Source organism: Zootoca vivipara, chromosome 12 (assembly GCF_963506605.1).
Source record: "Zootoca vivipara chromosome 12, rZooViv1.1, whole genome shotgun sequence".
In the NCBI taxonomy this organism is placed as follows: domain Eukaryota; kingdom Metazoa; phylum Chordata; class Lepidosauria; order Squamata; family Lacertidae; genus Zootoca; species Zootoca vivipara.
In genome coordinates, this window is record NC_083287.1 from 27,369,733 (window position 1) to 27,385,116 (window position 15,384).

Genomic DNA, 15,384 nt, shown 5'->3' on the forward strand with positions numbered 1-15,384 from the left:
TACTACTACTACTACTACTACTACTTCACCTCAATATATATTCTGACTTTCAAGCAAGCTGCTTAACTGTTTCAGATATGCAGGAACTTTTAGCAATAGGATAAAGTGTGGGCTTCTAAGAATTTAAGAGAATTGATTTTCAGAATTCACACATCCTTCCTATTGCTAAAATGTAACAGGATCATGTATCAGTTCCATTATTGACTTGTCACGAAATCCAAAGGAAGTTCAGATTTCATCGCTCTGAATTTGATCTGTGGAGGAAATAGCACATGAAACATCCTTTACAGGTTGTTATATTTAGCACATGTGATATATGCAGTTCAATACTATTTCTGTTTCAGAGTATAATGGTGTAAGTTGTTCTTTATTATAAAGTAAAAGACAAGAACTTGACAGTCTAATGGTGCTAAATGAAATACATAGGAGACTGGATTTTAAACGAGCGATTTAAGCCATCTGTAACAAAGGCTGCATTTTAAAAGCTGTTAAACTAGAATTTTAAAAGTGGATACATTAAAACCCAAAGGAAAAGATGGATTTTCCATCATTTATAAAGTTTGATTCTCTTCATCTGATCATTATGCATTTTTAAAAATACAATATTCATTTGTTAAATATGGCAACCAAGTAAATAAGATGAAAATTGGAGGTCTGGTTTTATTATTTCAGTGCTTAAATCACTTTAGATTGTTGTGCCTTCTTGACAGCATGGCATTCCAAAATGATTGTAAAATGGAACTTTTAAAGATTGTGATCCTGTGGTCCTGTGGAAATTACTAGACCCAGTTATTTCCAGCAGGGCAGAAAAAACTCACGGAGAATTTATTTTGCCAGTGGCTCTTGCAGCTCATTCAAGAGATCAGCAGGTACACCTGCTAATGCTGGACTGGGTGAAGGCTAATCAGCTGATGCTAAACCATGGCAAGATGGAAGCATTGTGGGCAAGTTGTAACTGGTTGTTAGAATTATGCAAATTGCCTGTTCCGGTTGGAGTTGTAGGTGTCTGAAGCTGGCACTTCTGAACCCATCACTGCCACTGGAGGGCTCAGGAGTGTCCTTTACCAACTCCAGATAGCATTGCTGCAGTGATTCATGTGTTAGTTACCTCAAGGCTACAATGTGCTCTACATGGGGCTATCCTTAAGGTTGGTGTGGATGTTGCAACTTGTGGAAAATGCAGTGGTTCGCCTGCTAACTTGAGTAGCTTCCACCAAATGTATGAAACCACTGCTCAAAGTGCAGCACTGGTTACCAATTTGCTACTAAGGCCAAGTTACCAAACATATAAACAACCTGGGACCTGGTTACCTGACCAGCTTCACCCAGATACACGTGACCAGATCTTGAGATCTCAGAATGAGATGTGCTGGAACCTGTGAATGTCAGGAATGTTTTTTTTCTTTCTGACTCTCGGTCGAATAAAGTATATTGTATTGTATTGAATGTCAGTCTAGTGACAACCAGGAAGGCATTTTCTGTTGCAGACTAGCTTGCAGAATTATCTTCCCAACCAGAAATAAGGCAAGTACCAACTCTGCTGAGTTTCTGGTGCCTCCTTAAAACATATGTTTTCACTCATCCCTCTGCTGGGTATAGATATCAATTCACAGTCCAGTTGCTGTTGCTTTTACTGTATTTGTTTGTTTTTATTGTGCTGGCATATGTTGTCATTGGTTTTTTTGTTTTTGTTTTTAAAGGAAGGACATTATAAAATATTTTAATTAAAATAATAATAATAAGAAGAATAAGAATAAGTAAAGCTACCAGAGCCAGCCTTTCAAGAGCAAACAAACTGCTGAGCAGCTTCCTAAATATAAGAGAACCCCCCCTTTTGTACTCCTTCATATCTCTTTGTGGGGTACAGTTTGGCTTTGGATAATCTAAATGATGACTTTGCTTTAGACCCCTTTTCTATTGATCCCCAACACAACTGGCATTAAACCCACTAGAGTTGTTTATTGCCTATTCTTCTCCTTTCCTTCTCCTTTCACCTGTGGCATGGTGCAGCATGTCAGTAAAGAAATAGAGTGTTTTACTGTTGCTTGGATGTATTCACCAAAGGATTTTTTTTTTGCCATCCAGTAGTTATTGCCTTCAACCTATTGTGAAAGCCACCTTAAGAGGGGAAAAAAAGACTAATTGACATATCTTATTCACAGCTTAAAGCTAATGGAAATAAAAGTGAAGAGAAGGGCTTGGGGAGAAAGGGCTTGTTTCATCTTACACAGACCACTTCTTAATTTTGCCAGAAGGTATCTAAATTTAGAGGAAGGCTCAGATGGTTTAACTTATGCTTTCTTCCAAGCCTTACATGTATGTGCTAGCCAATGTAGATTCCCTTAGATTGACTTAGACTCCCTCAGGCTTACTCACTTCCTTAGACTCACAGGCACTTGCCAATTTACACCTCCTTTTACATATGACCTTTGCAATTTGGGCCTATTATGTTTCAAGCAGTTTTATCTATTTTTCCATTCTCGTTGCCATTCCTCTGCAATCTAAAATAAAAAAACAATTACTCAAACACACTTGTACGCTTAGAGGCAGAAACAAAGATTGCTAATAAATATGACCTGCAAAGTCCCCACCCCCAGTAGAATAATGCCATACAGTTTCTTTCCTATGAATTTGTCTGGACTTCTATCCTATTTCCATATACTGAGTGTGCCTTTGTTACATTTTATCCCACCCCCCCACCCCTGCAAGAGTGCATTTAACTTTCCTATCTTTAGCCACCCTTTGGTTGCCAGACAATACAAATCAGACCAGATATAGCAGTGCCACAAATTGCAGCCAAGAGTGAAATGCATTTAACATATTAAAATAATCTTTTCTTATTTTTTCCCTAGGTTCATTGCATTATTCTTAGTTTCCTTGTGCTAGCTCTATTTTCACATGCTAGACTATATTATTTTTCTTCTTTGAACTTGTAAACTCATTCCTGAGATTTACAGAATTTTATGCATGACCCCCACCCCACCCCACTGAACTGAGCGCATTTGCCTTCACCCGCCTTCATAAACTGGTCCTTTCCAACTACTGCTGAACATATCTAAGGCTGCAATTCGCAAACCAGCTAACCCGATGGGCTTGAGTTAAATGGGCATTAGTTCAAGTGCCCTGTCTATGTACACTTGCTCTGGTTTCACTACACAAAATATGGTTGATTGCCTACTGTTGTTTAGTCGTTTAGTCGTGTCCGACTCTTCGTGACCCCATGGACCAGAGCACGCCAGGCACTCCTGTCTTCCACTGCCTCCCGCAGTTTGGTCAAACTCATGTTCGTAACTTCGAGAACACTGTCCAACCATTTCGTCCTCTGTCGTCCCCTTCTCCTAGTGCCCTAAAGGTAAAGGGACCCCTGACCATTAGGTCCAGTCGTGACCGACTCTGGGGTTGCGCGCTCATCTCGCATTATTGGCCGAGGGAGCCGGCGTATAGCTTCCAGGTCATGTGGCCAGCATGACAAAGCCGCTTCTGGCAAACCAGAGCAGCACATGGAAACGCCGTTTACCTTCCCGCTGTAGTGGTTCCTATTTATCTACTTGCATTTTGACGTGCTTTCGAACTGCTAGGTTGGCAGGAGCTGGGACCAAGCAATGGGAGCTCACCCCGTTGCAGGGATTCGAACCGCCGACCTTCTGATCAGCAAGCCCTAGGCTCAGTGGTTTAACTACAGCGCCACCTGGGTCCCTACCTCTCCTAGTGCCCTAGTGCCTACTAAATTTTACTAAAATGGTCTTTGAATTTGTGGTACTTTCCCCCTAGATTAGATATTTTTCCCATACTCCATAGAATAAAATATGCAAGATCTAATTTTAGACACAAATGAATGTGGGTGTGGGTGTTTTTAAGATGCAATGCATCCCTGGTCCAGCTTCTCCGTCGCTTTCAGTTCTGGTTCAGTGTTGCATTGACCAACTAATATTTAAAAGGGATGGGGAATCTGTAGCCCTCTGGGTGTTATTGGACTACAGTTCCCATCTGCCTCAGCCATTATGACTAATGGTCAGGGATGTTGGGAGTTAGGAGTCCACCACAGGTTCCCCATCCCAGCTGTATATTATTCTATCACCCCCACCCATAGATAAATTTAATCTCTATCTCTCTCTCTCTTTACATACTGTGCATGCATGTTTAGGCATAAATAATACTCATGAGAAAAAGCTGTCGATATTTGACAGAAAATAAGAACTCATCGGATTTATAGCAGAATGATAGTCCCAAGCATAGTATAGCTTAATACTGTGTTTGGCATTAGCAATACATTGCTATTTTACTAGAGGAAATTCATTGCGAAAAGTGTCATATATAATTTTCCACAAAGGACTGCATGAAGAGTACAAACATTATGAGCCCTTTGACATTGTTTTTGTGAAAGCTTTTGACAGATGGCGTAACAATATTTCCTAACATCAGAGCAACGAGCAATAAATACTTTCCTCCTTCTATTAGGTTTATTTTACTAGCCTGCTTCTTTGGCTCTGATGTGCTGTCTAGAAGAAAGGATGTGCTACTCAAGGTTGAGAAGCCTCTAACTAATTCAAAACCGCCTTGTCCTAATTCCAGACACTTACATTTAGTTTAAATAGCAATATGAAAACAACACAAGCCATCAGTTTGAATTTAGCATAAAATTACACAGCAAAAAAAAAAGGTTTATAAACAATATCTGCAGTAGAATTTGACTTGATTTCCTTTTTTTGTGAAATACTACAACTATAAAATATATGAAAAATGAAAAATATGCCATGGCTCCGTTACTGGTGTCGTATAACGTTTCATGCTGTGGCTAATCCTTGGTGTTTCTTTTTAAAACCCTGAAACAAAAAGTCTGAACCATAGCCAAGGAGACATGAACCTCCCCAAAACTTTCCACACTAGACTTTTCCATGCAGAAAATAAACATTTTTTGATATTCCAGGGCTGCAGTAAGCAAAATGTGTATTAAATAAGATGAAGAATGGTCTATTTCAGCTGTGCAAATGAATGTCTGTGCACCAGTTATATCAACGGTAAGCCAACATATCACTTACTGAATGTTGGTGAAACTAACGTTAACATTGGTTAACACTGACGGAGAACGCTATAGCTTCTTGGAACTATTTCCCCTCGCCCCCACTCCCAAACCGACCTGCATGTATTTTACAAAGTACTTGCTAATATATGCAGCTGTGGAGAAAAGGAACTTCAGCCGCCCTCTTAGAAATTATAAGCATGCCATTATCAGTCCTGTGACTATTTTAGTGATGTCCTACATTGCCGTTTTCTTTTGTTTTTGATTCAAAGGTAAAAGTTTGGTTCCAGAACAGGCGAATGAAATGGAAGCGGGTAAAAGGAGGGCAGCAGGGAGCCGCTGCCCGAGAGAAGGAACTGGTGAACGTCAAAAAGGGCACGCTCCTTCCCTCGGAGCTTTCTGGCATTGGCGCAGCCAGCCTCCAGCACACAGGGGACTCACTAGCAAATGATGACAGCCACGACAGCGACCACAGCTCTGAGCATGCGCACTTATGATAAGACACGAAGGAGTTGCAGCTCTGTTCTCAGGAAAGACACGCTAACGCAGAAAGCCTTACACGGACGTAATTGACGGATGCAAGCGACTCTCTCGCAATTAACAGAACCTTGAACTTATGGTGTCTGCTACTCTTGAATTAATTTTTTTTTAACATGAATTCAGTAAGTGCCACACCTTAAAGTTGCCTTGTGAACAGAAGCAGAAAGACAAAGCTTGCTTTTGAACATTCCAAATTGGACTGTCATTTTAATGACAATGGGCAGGCATCTTTTTGCTTTAGCTTGCACTGAAAAAAAAATGCCATTGCTCTCAACAAAATAAATATTCTGATAAATGAATAACACAGTGCCAACAGAAACATGGTCTAGTGGGTAAGAAATGTATTTTAACTCTGTATATATCTACTTTACGGCATTTTTTTTCCTTTTCACTCATTTTTAGCAATGCATTCATATTAGCTGACGGCAATAGTCACTCATGAGAATAAAATGGCTTCTTTTTGTCTCTATTTTCTTTTGTGTCCCGGAGATAGTTGCATGCAGACCATTGTGTTCAGAAAAGAGTCTGCTATGGAATGTCCTTAGACCACAGACAAAACAAATCTTATGTTGCCTTTAATATCGACTGCTGCTAATAGGAAATTATTAAACCTTGCTCTTCAAATTTTCTTATCTTATACCAGCAAAAGTTTTTTGTTTGTTTTTTAAATAGGATCATGCCTGTCAGGAAAAAGAACCATTGATTCATATATTTTTTTAAAAATAGAATTCACTACCACAAATGTTTTACATGCGTTGACATCTTGGCTCATTTCAGCTGCTGGCCACAGTTCATCTACTCCTGAGTAGCACCTGATAAAGTCAGTAGAACTGTGGGTAGTAGCTTGCGCTATAATTTGGAATTTTTTTTTTAAAGAAAATTACAGTAATGTAATAATATTCAGGTATTATAAAGACAGAGTTAACTGCCTCCATTAATGGTCACAATTTATTAGATAGCTCTGTGTGGAAAATGCATTCCCTCCCCCTTCCAGGCTTTTGTGTACATACAGTGAAATAATGCAATCAAATTTTACACAAAACAGTGATTGTACTTTGTAAAGGAAATGTTTAATAAATGATCCTTTTGGAAATAATTCTTGCTCTCCTTTGGAGTTTTCATAGGTAACTCAAAATGTCAGAACTGTAAAATGCTCTAAAAATGTACCCTATGTTTGCTTTAGATAGTGCAAACCAGGTTTTCCATATTGGATGAGGCTTCTACCTTGATACATTGGGGAAATCCTTTCCTGTAGCAGGAAAAAGCAACCCTTAGCTACAGAAGTCTCCAGCCAAGAACAACAAGAAACATGCTAAACCGTTTTCCCCAGATGTAAGGCAAATATTAAATGGATATTTTTTTATGGCATCTTGTGGAAAAGAAGAAGAAATAATGGCTAGTGTTCAAAAATGTGATGTAGGCCAAGCAAACATATATTGCAATTTAAAATATTTAAGATACATAAGTACCTAAGGCATATAAGAAAAGGTGATGATATTAATAGGCAAATACATTAATGCAAAATAACATGCTAAAAATAAATGCAATGTTTCACAATGCTCCTCACCCTTTTGCCGCCACTGAACAGTCATTGTCCCCACACCCAAATAAAGACTCAATATATAGGATGAACATTATTAATAAAACTTGACTGCTACTGAAATAAACTCCTTACAGTGACAATCGTCTAGCAACCCCGCCTTGCTTCCAAGCTTGAAATTGGCCCCTGTCTGGTCCCTGCTCATCAAAGCTAACTGCTTCAAGGAGGCAACAGGCATCATCATCATCAACAACCACAGCCACAAGCCATCCTGCCTTTGAAATCCTCCATTCATCACAATGGTACCTTGGGTGATCACCAATATCTTTCTTTTATTGTCCGCCCTATCTATCTAACCAATGGTGATATTGTCTGAGGTTCTCCACTGCACCTGTATTCTTTCGAGTCAGAAACTTTTCTATGCTGCATGAGTTGCAGCATGCCCTCTTTGTCAACCAAAAGCACCAATCCAGAAAGAATTTCTAATACCCCAAAGACATTTTCCTGTACTCAGGGTGAAAACCTTGTTGCAGAAACTATATTGGACTTGCGGTGAAGGAACAAGCCTGTTTTATATGGGCTCGAAAGTCATTTTCTGGGTGAAATCTTTCATTTTTTTCTCTAGGAAAAGTGAGGAGGTGGGCTTTAAAAAATTGTCCTTGACATGATACTTGTTCCAGGGAGGTCCCCTGGGCACCAATGGAAGATGCCATCCTGATGCAAATAGCAATTGAAGCATGCAGGATAGGGGAGGGTCCAGATTAGAACTACAGCAGCGGCAAATGGTTATAGCCCCTTCCCACCACATCAGGGTCCATCCCCCTGAATTCTCATGAACTGTCACTTTTTAAAATCAAACACCCCACATTCGCACAGTGCTGTGTGAATAATACCGCATCTGCTTTTGTCCAAAAAACTACTAGGTCTCTAATTTTGGTTCAGAGCAGATCAGGTCCTTAGCACAGAACCTGATGTTCTCCACATTGGTAATTTAAAGGAGAGATAGATCTCATGTTGGGTGTGCAAGTGGGAGCCGGCAGCCACATATATCCCATTATAAAGTGGTCTGCACCCAGTCTTACTGGGATCCGGTGGGGTGGTCATGCCCGGCACTCCAGATATCTCAAAGCATCCATACAGGATTTCACCACACCACTAAGTTGAAATGAAACCAGCATGGTTCTTCAGATCTTGAACTCATGCAGTGTTTCTGGGGAAGGCGAACAGCCCAAGCTAAGAACCAATCATTAGTCCCAGAATTCATGTTGAATTTCGTGGCTTTTGTCCGGCAATCTCTCTTGGGTCAATACATATTTTGGTCTATGCAGACAAAGCACATATACAATTTAGGATCACCTTGCAATATTGGCGGAAAAGCTTAACCATTTCTCTGCTGTGACTGAATGTATTACTTAAGGAAACATACTGGATGGATTCTGTACATAATTGGTAAATGTACGAACATTTCAAGGCATTGCTGAACATTTCAAGGCATTGCTGAGCATAGAGGTACAATGAAGTCCCTAATGCAGCTACTAATTTCAGAAGCCCTAACAGGGCTATTTCCAACGGGGAGAGAGAAAGGAGGCGGGGGAAGTGTGAGCCAAGACAGAGTCACTACACAAAGGCACAAGCCTTCCATCTGGACGACCTTTCCCCTTTGTTGTTCCTTCAATCCTCTTGCACATCCCAAGGGAACCACTAAGTTTATAGGCAGGCAAATTCCACGTGCTCCGTGGAAATCTCTGGGAGAACCACAAAAAGAAATCTATCCCCTTGAGTGAGAAGTCTCCTTATTTACAGGAAGTTTTCCATCTGGAGACAGAATTACTGTCAAATAAGTATTTACAAAACTGCTTTGCTCTCAATCCCTCCCTCCCTCCCCCTTTCCCCACCCCAACCCCTTCTAATACAGCTATCAAAGCCTGGAACATTTACAAGTGTTTCTAATCTGCTTTGCTGGCTGATTTACGGAGATGTGAGATAGACATTCTTTATGTAAATAAAACTAATAAACGTTAAAGCTTGTTTTAAATGACTGAATACAAGATAACGGCACATTTGGTATACTGAAGATGTGTCTAAGGTTAAGAACGAGGCTTGGCTGACGTTCAAGAAAGGCCTGGGGCATGTGGCATGGAGGAAGACTGCAGCAGAAGGTGGGGAATGGTGAAAATTGAATGAGCCAGGTTGTGTGAGAGTTGCACCCCAGGCCTTTCCTCAATGATCCCCTGAGTGCAATGGGGGGGCAGCAGGTTTCACACTTTAGTAGATTACCAGAGTTTTTTCAATGAATCCAGGAACACTTTTTTTTTTTTTTTGAAGCTAAATAGCAACAGGGAGTCAGTAGTGGGGATGGCGAGGCAAAAGACCCTGGGCCCAAGCAAACATGCATATTGTATAAAGGTGCAAAGCCCTTCTTTCACACCCTGTGAAACATAAGTGTGCAGAGTTTTTTTTAAAGCTGGGCAACGGTGCACCGCCCACCCGCGACTCCCAAGGCTTCCCCGATCTCCTTCCCCCTTTGTTTTGATAGATCGGGGGAGGCTCAGGAGTCGTGGGTGGGCAGCCGTTGCCCAGGAGGGGCGCAAAGCGCACGGTTTCTCTGCCAGGCAAGGTGCAAAGCCCTTCTTTCGCACCCTGTGAAACATAAACGCCCAGAGGTTTTTAAAAACTGGGCAACGGCCGCCCATCTGCAACTCCTGAGCCTCCCCTGATCAGTCAAAACAAAGGGGGCAGAAGATCTGTACCGCTGGACGTCCCCAGTTCCCCGTTGGCAGTGGTGGCAGTCAGCAGCCCGAAGCCAGCCTGGTAGTGCAGTTGGCTCTGGCTGGCATCAGGAGCTGCTCGCTGCCATGGCGCCTGCTATTTTTCCTCACCAGAGGACCCCATATGATGTGTTATGCACAAGACACATCATATGGGGACTTCCGGAGAGGAAAAATGGCGGGCTGCTGAGGCTGCCACTGCCACGTTTCCCAGGGACAGATTTGCAAATCTGGGGACATTCCAGGGACGGAATTTGTCCGGGGAGAGCTTTGCAAATCCAGGGACTGTCCCCGGGAACCAGGGACGTCTGGCAACTGATCCTATCCACTGTATTGCCCGTTCTAATATTTTCCAGAACTGTAATTAGACTTTACTGGTCATGGAAATGAAATGAGAGACCCCGACTAGGAATAGATGTTACTCCAAATGATCTGTTGAACTGCTAATACAAGACCCTTTTTCTTTTTTAAGGAATTCTAGTGTCGGTTCTTCAATTGTCACTTTCATTTACTTTAGAGTTAAGCCACTCTCAGCCAGGTGTCTGTTCATGCACAAATGGAGCAACATCACAGAGCAGGCTGCACCAACAGCATATGGGGCTGTGTGATCTCTCTGATGAAGACAGCATGCTTTCCCTTCTCCAGCTGTAGGAATTACTGAATTTGTTGCAGTTCAAGCTGGCCCTGCACCAGGCAGAGGATGTGTGGGGTGGGGGGTGGCGGACAGTCTCCCTGGCACTCCTCTTGAGCCTCCTCAGGAGCACAGAGTTGTGTGTGCCACATGGCCTGCCTACTACCCTCAAGGCAGGAGGAGATGTAAGTCTCACCAGTTCAGTTGGCTTTTGTATGTGGAATGGAAGGGGGGTGCCATTGTCTAAGCAACACATCTTAGGCAAGCTCTGTTCTCACGCCCATTCTAATTACAGTACTTACTTATTTCTTTCATACTGATTAAGTTTGCCCCAGTCACTGCTGCAATCTTCAGGCAGAGGTGAAGCTAACTGTGTGAAGCATCACTCTAGTTGTTCAGTAAGTTTGTTACCCAGTAAATTGTTCATTGTGTAAAACCGTTTTGTAACCATTTGGTATGAAGACTCTGTAACAGTGACGTAGGCCAGGCATCCCCAAACTGCGGCCCTCCAGATGTTTTGGCCTACAACTCCCATGATCCCTAGCTAACAGGACCAGTGGTCGGGGAAGATGGGAATTGTAGTCCAAAACATCTGGAGGGCCGAAGTTTGGGGATGCCTGACGTAGGCAGTGGCACTTCACGTGTTGTGCCATCTGCATGTTCCCCACTAACGCAGATTTGTGGAATCGGTGGTTGAGGGGGTGCACAGAAAATGCACAGAAAACCAATACACAAGCAATATACCAAAGCCACACTATCAAGCAACCTTTAGTTTTCAGACTGGTGCAGAATCTAGTTCCCTTGTGCTCTCCTAGTCTCAGCACAACTGAAATTTAGAAGAGAATGTTATTTTGGGGGGAAGGAAAGCAAACTCCCTACAACTGCTCCTTTTCTGGGTGAGTTTGGCCTCCTCCTTGCAATGATATTCTTCCTGGGAAGCAGGAATGGTTCATGGACCAATAGTTCTTCCCCTTAGTTCCAGAGCAACTACGGTTTGAGACGGGTGTTCTTTTAGCAACACAACCAGTCACTATATTTCCCTGTTTAGGGAAGGACCATAACTCAGTGCTAGAGGATCTGCTTTGAATGCAGAAGATTCCAGGTTCAATTCACAGCATCTCCATATAGGAAGTGCCTGTTCTGAAACTCTGGAGATCCACAGCTAGTCTGAAAAGATCAGGCATACCCAAACTTGGCCCTCCAGATGTTTTGGGACTACAACTCCCATCATCCCTAGCTAACAGGACCAGTGGTCAGGGATGATGGGAATCGTAGTCCCAAAACATCTGGAGGGCCGAGTTTGGGGATGCCTAGTGTAGATAATACTGAGCTAGATAGACAAATGATATGACTTCCTCTGCTCCAATATAGAAGGGGGGGGATCCCTAAATGTCCTACCTGAAATTTTGTAATGGTCTCCTTTGGAGGGCTGGTGTATAATATCCAGGTACATGAAGTGATTTGAACAGAATTTGGAAGTTTTATCATTATTAAGTGCACTAGTACGTTTTACCTGCCATCTGGAGGCCAGTTCTCAACATTTCATTTTTGACCAGTACTAACATGCACTAGCTGAGAATTAATTTGTTATAAACATTGTTTCCTTCAATATCTATAAACCTTCACTGGGCATTTTACCACAAATGTATTACTATAGAAAACGTGTTGAACTATTTAGTACAGTATGGCCTATTTGTGTTTACTTATAGCTTTTTCTTTTAAAATAATAATCTTCTGAACGTTTATTACTTTATTTGCATGCGCAGCTGACAAAACAGTTTAAATGTGTGGTTGCCAAGATACATTTTATCTTTCAAATTACCTTCATAAAAACTTTCACAGGAGTATATACATTCCAGTGAGGAAAGGAGCCAAACCTAAATATGACCCACCAGGAACAGAATACGGTATTTCTGTGATTCTTATGAATGCTTACACATAAGCAATTTAGAGAGGAAATGTTTGCATGACCTTTTAATTCATAAAGCATTCCAGCTGGAAGTCAAAACATTACACTACTCCTTTTGCTCTATGCTAAAATAGTTGCCTAAGCATTTGGTTGTACCATGCACACAAGACTCCCAGAAGCAATTTTTGCAACAATTTTGCCATTCAGAAAATTGACTTCCATGTGCTTGGAATCTAGTACAAATGGGACATACAAATTTATGCTGATTTGCTCTGATCTGGCAATTCCTTTGGAGAACAGCAGCAACAATACAGACATACAGGCTGTGCACACATGGCATTTTAATGTGCTTTCAATGCATTCTCTGCGCTGGTCAAAAATGCATTGATCACAATACTTTCTCAAAATCCTGAACAGATCTCAATTTTTAAAAAGTGCCAATATGTTTATTCTCTTTGCCATTTTAATGCAAAAATAAAATTTAAAGCTGAGAAAATTTGCATGGCCCTCATGTGTGAACTTCTGCAAGCGCTTTTGTAAAGCACCTTTCCAGGGATGGGGGTGAGGGGTTCCACACCTGCTAATGACATTCCCTGTGACATTGCTGCAGAGTATAAACTGCAAGCACATCACACTACTTTGCTTACCAACCCTGCAGAGTCCGGCATCCACGTTTCTTTCAGGTAGCCTCAGGTGGCAGTTGTGTGTGTGTTTCATGTCTGAACTTTTACTTCTATGCATATTTATTCAGAAATAGGTTCATTCAGTTCAGTGGGATCTACGAAAGATATATTTGAATATATTTCCCTGGAAATAAGTTATAGTGATTTCAAATGGTCATATTTCCAAGTAAGGCTGTTACCCACGCAATTAAAACCATTGTTCTAACCAAACACTGTTCTACGTTTTCCTCAAATGTAAGACACACTGTGTTCAATTAAACCAGTGCTCTAAATGGGGTGGGGGGGTGGGCAGAGGGGGCCTGTCTCCTAACCTTTGGCTAAGAATCCTTAGGCAAATCATATCCCCTTAGCCTGTTTTTCGAAGGCTAAAGGGTCTAGGCAATTTGTATTGTGCCATTCCATAATTTGAGCACTGAAAGGGGTGTACTCTCAGTTTAGTTTTATGCAGTCACCTAGCTGGCATATAATCATCATAAAGGAGATAGTTAATGCCTAAAACAACATTAATTAACAAACATGCTATCTTATCATTTCCATTGTATTACATTAGGTAAGAAAGAGTAAATTATTTCACATTAGGATAATATTAGGTAAAGGTAAAGGTACCGCTGACTGTTAGGTCCAGTCGCGGACGACTCTGGGGTTGCGGCGCTCATCTCGCTCTATAGGCCAATTGAGCCGGCGTTTGTCCACAGACAGCTTTTGGGTCATGTGGCCAGCATCATTAAGCAGCTTCTGGTGAACCAGAGCAGCTCACGGAAATGCTGTTTACCTTCCCGCCAGAGCAGTACCTATTTATCTACTTGTACTTTGACGTGCTTTCGAACTGCTAGGTGGGCAGGAGCTGGGACCGAACAACGGGAGCTCACCCCATTGCAGGGATTTGAACAGCTGACCTTCTGATCGGCAAGCCCTAGGCTCTGTGGTTTAACCCACAGCGCCACCCGCGTCCCAATAGGATAATATTAGGTTAGGTTTTAACATATGTTCCCATATAGTTGGGAAGGGGGGGAAAGTCAAACTCTCTTTCCACCCTGATGTCTGTCTTGAATTTCTCTCAGTTTTCGCAGACAGTTTGGCTGGTTTCCAACATACAGCGTTGGCTGTCTGGTATGAAAAATGCCATCTGTAGTATATGGAAGTCCTGTTATTAAACAAAAAAGTGGGCTGCTAATTATTCTCTGGGCAGGTGCTGTTAAAGTGAAGTCATGTGTCAGGCATGGTATAACCTTGGAATTGCCTAAAATTGCCATATTCAGTTGGGAAAGTACAGCAGAACATAAAATGGAATTAAAGAGAGGGAAGAATGGGGAGCTTTTTAAAAGGGCTGCAATGACAGGCTGCTGTACAGAATGGAGAGGAGTACTATGCATATAAAAAATGTTAATAAACTTTTGAGGATGTGGGTTGGCTCGTAAGTGTAAGCTTCTCAACACGGAAGGAAGCTTTTCTGGTTCATTTTTACATCCTTAATTTCAGTTCCTTTAACTTCCAGCTGGAGGAAGGAATCTCAAAAACCTTAGAATAAAATATTTGCATCCCAGAGCCCTGCCCCTCCAGGTGGAAGGTGAAGCTTGAATAGTTATTCTTGAATAGTGACGTGAAGCATGGAGAAAGCATGGCACAAGTTCCTTTCCATAGTCTAAAACCCACCTTTCTGTTGTCTAAAACTGCCTTTAATTAAAAAAAAAATCCAAAATATCACGTACATCAAAGGCAATAATCAATAAGAATTACCTGCTAAAAACTTTTAGATAGCCTTCAGGTCCTGCTTGGCCACTGTGAGAATCAGATGCTGGACTAGATAGGCCACATCACAAGCTGCTTTTGACAATCTCCTCCACTTATTTACAGTGGCTCAATAACTGTAATTCTGTGCTGCTATTCAGCTCCTTTTGTTTGATGCACTTATGAAATTGTTGACTATTATCTTTGGACAAGATATGGGTTTATTATGGCTGGTTTTATTAATGTTGTGATTTTTGCATTGTATTCTGTTTTATTATTGTTGGAAAATGCAATTTCATCCATTTTTGCGCAAGCAGCCTTGAGTGGGTCTGACTCCTAAACGTGGCCTATAAACAGTTAAAATAATAAATAACAAAATACTAAACCCACCTCATGAGGGTGCGGTTATGCTAAAAGGCCCAAGCAAGCAAGCAAGCTGAAGGAAGGGCGGGGTTAACATAACACATTGACTAAAACAAAGAAGCCTACTCCACAGGGGTGTTGTGGGAAGAAACTTGGAAGAAAGGTGGAACATAAGTCTAACAAAGAAATACATTTGAACCAG

At 41.6% G+C, this 15,384-nt stretch overlaps 1 protein-coding gene across 1 annotated transcript in view; it reads left to right on the forward strand.

The window, feature by feature from the left end:
* Nucleotides 1-6,656, forward strand: part of MEOX2 (mesenchyme homeobox 2) — a 63,345-nt gene extending 56,689 nt beyond the window's left edge. The window contains exon 3 of the mRNA XM_035129342.2: nucleotides 5,293-6,656. Within this exon, the coding sequence (XP_034985233.1) occupies nucleotides 5,293-5,517 (225 nt within the window). The 3' untranslated portion in view covers nucleotides 5,518-6,656. The remainder of the gene's footprint in view (nucleotides 1-5,292) is intronic.
* Nucleotides 6,657-15,384: the final 8,728 nt, after the last annotated feature.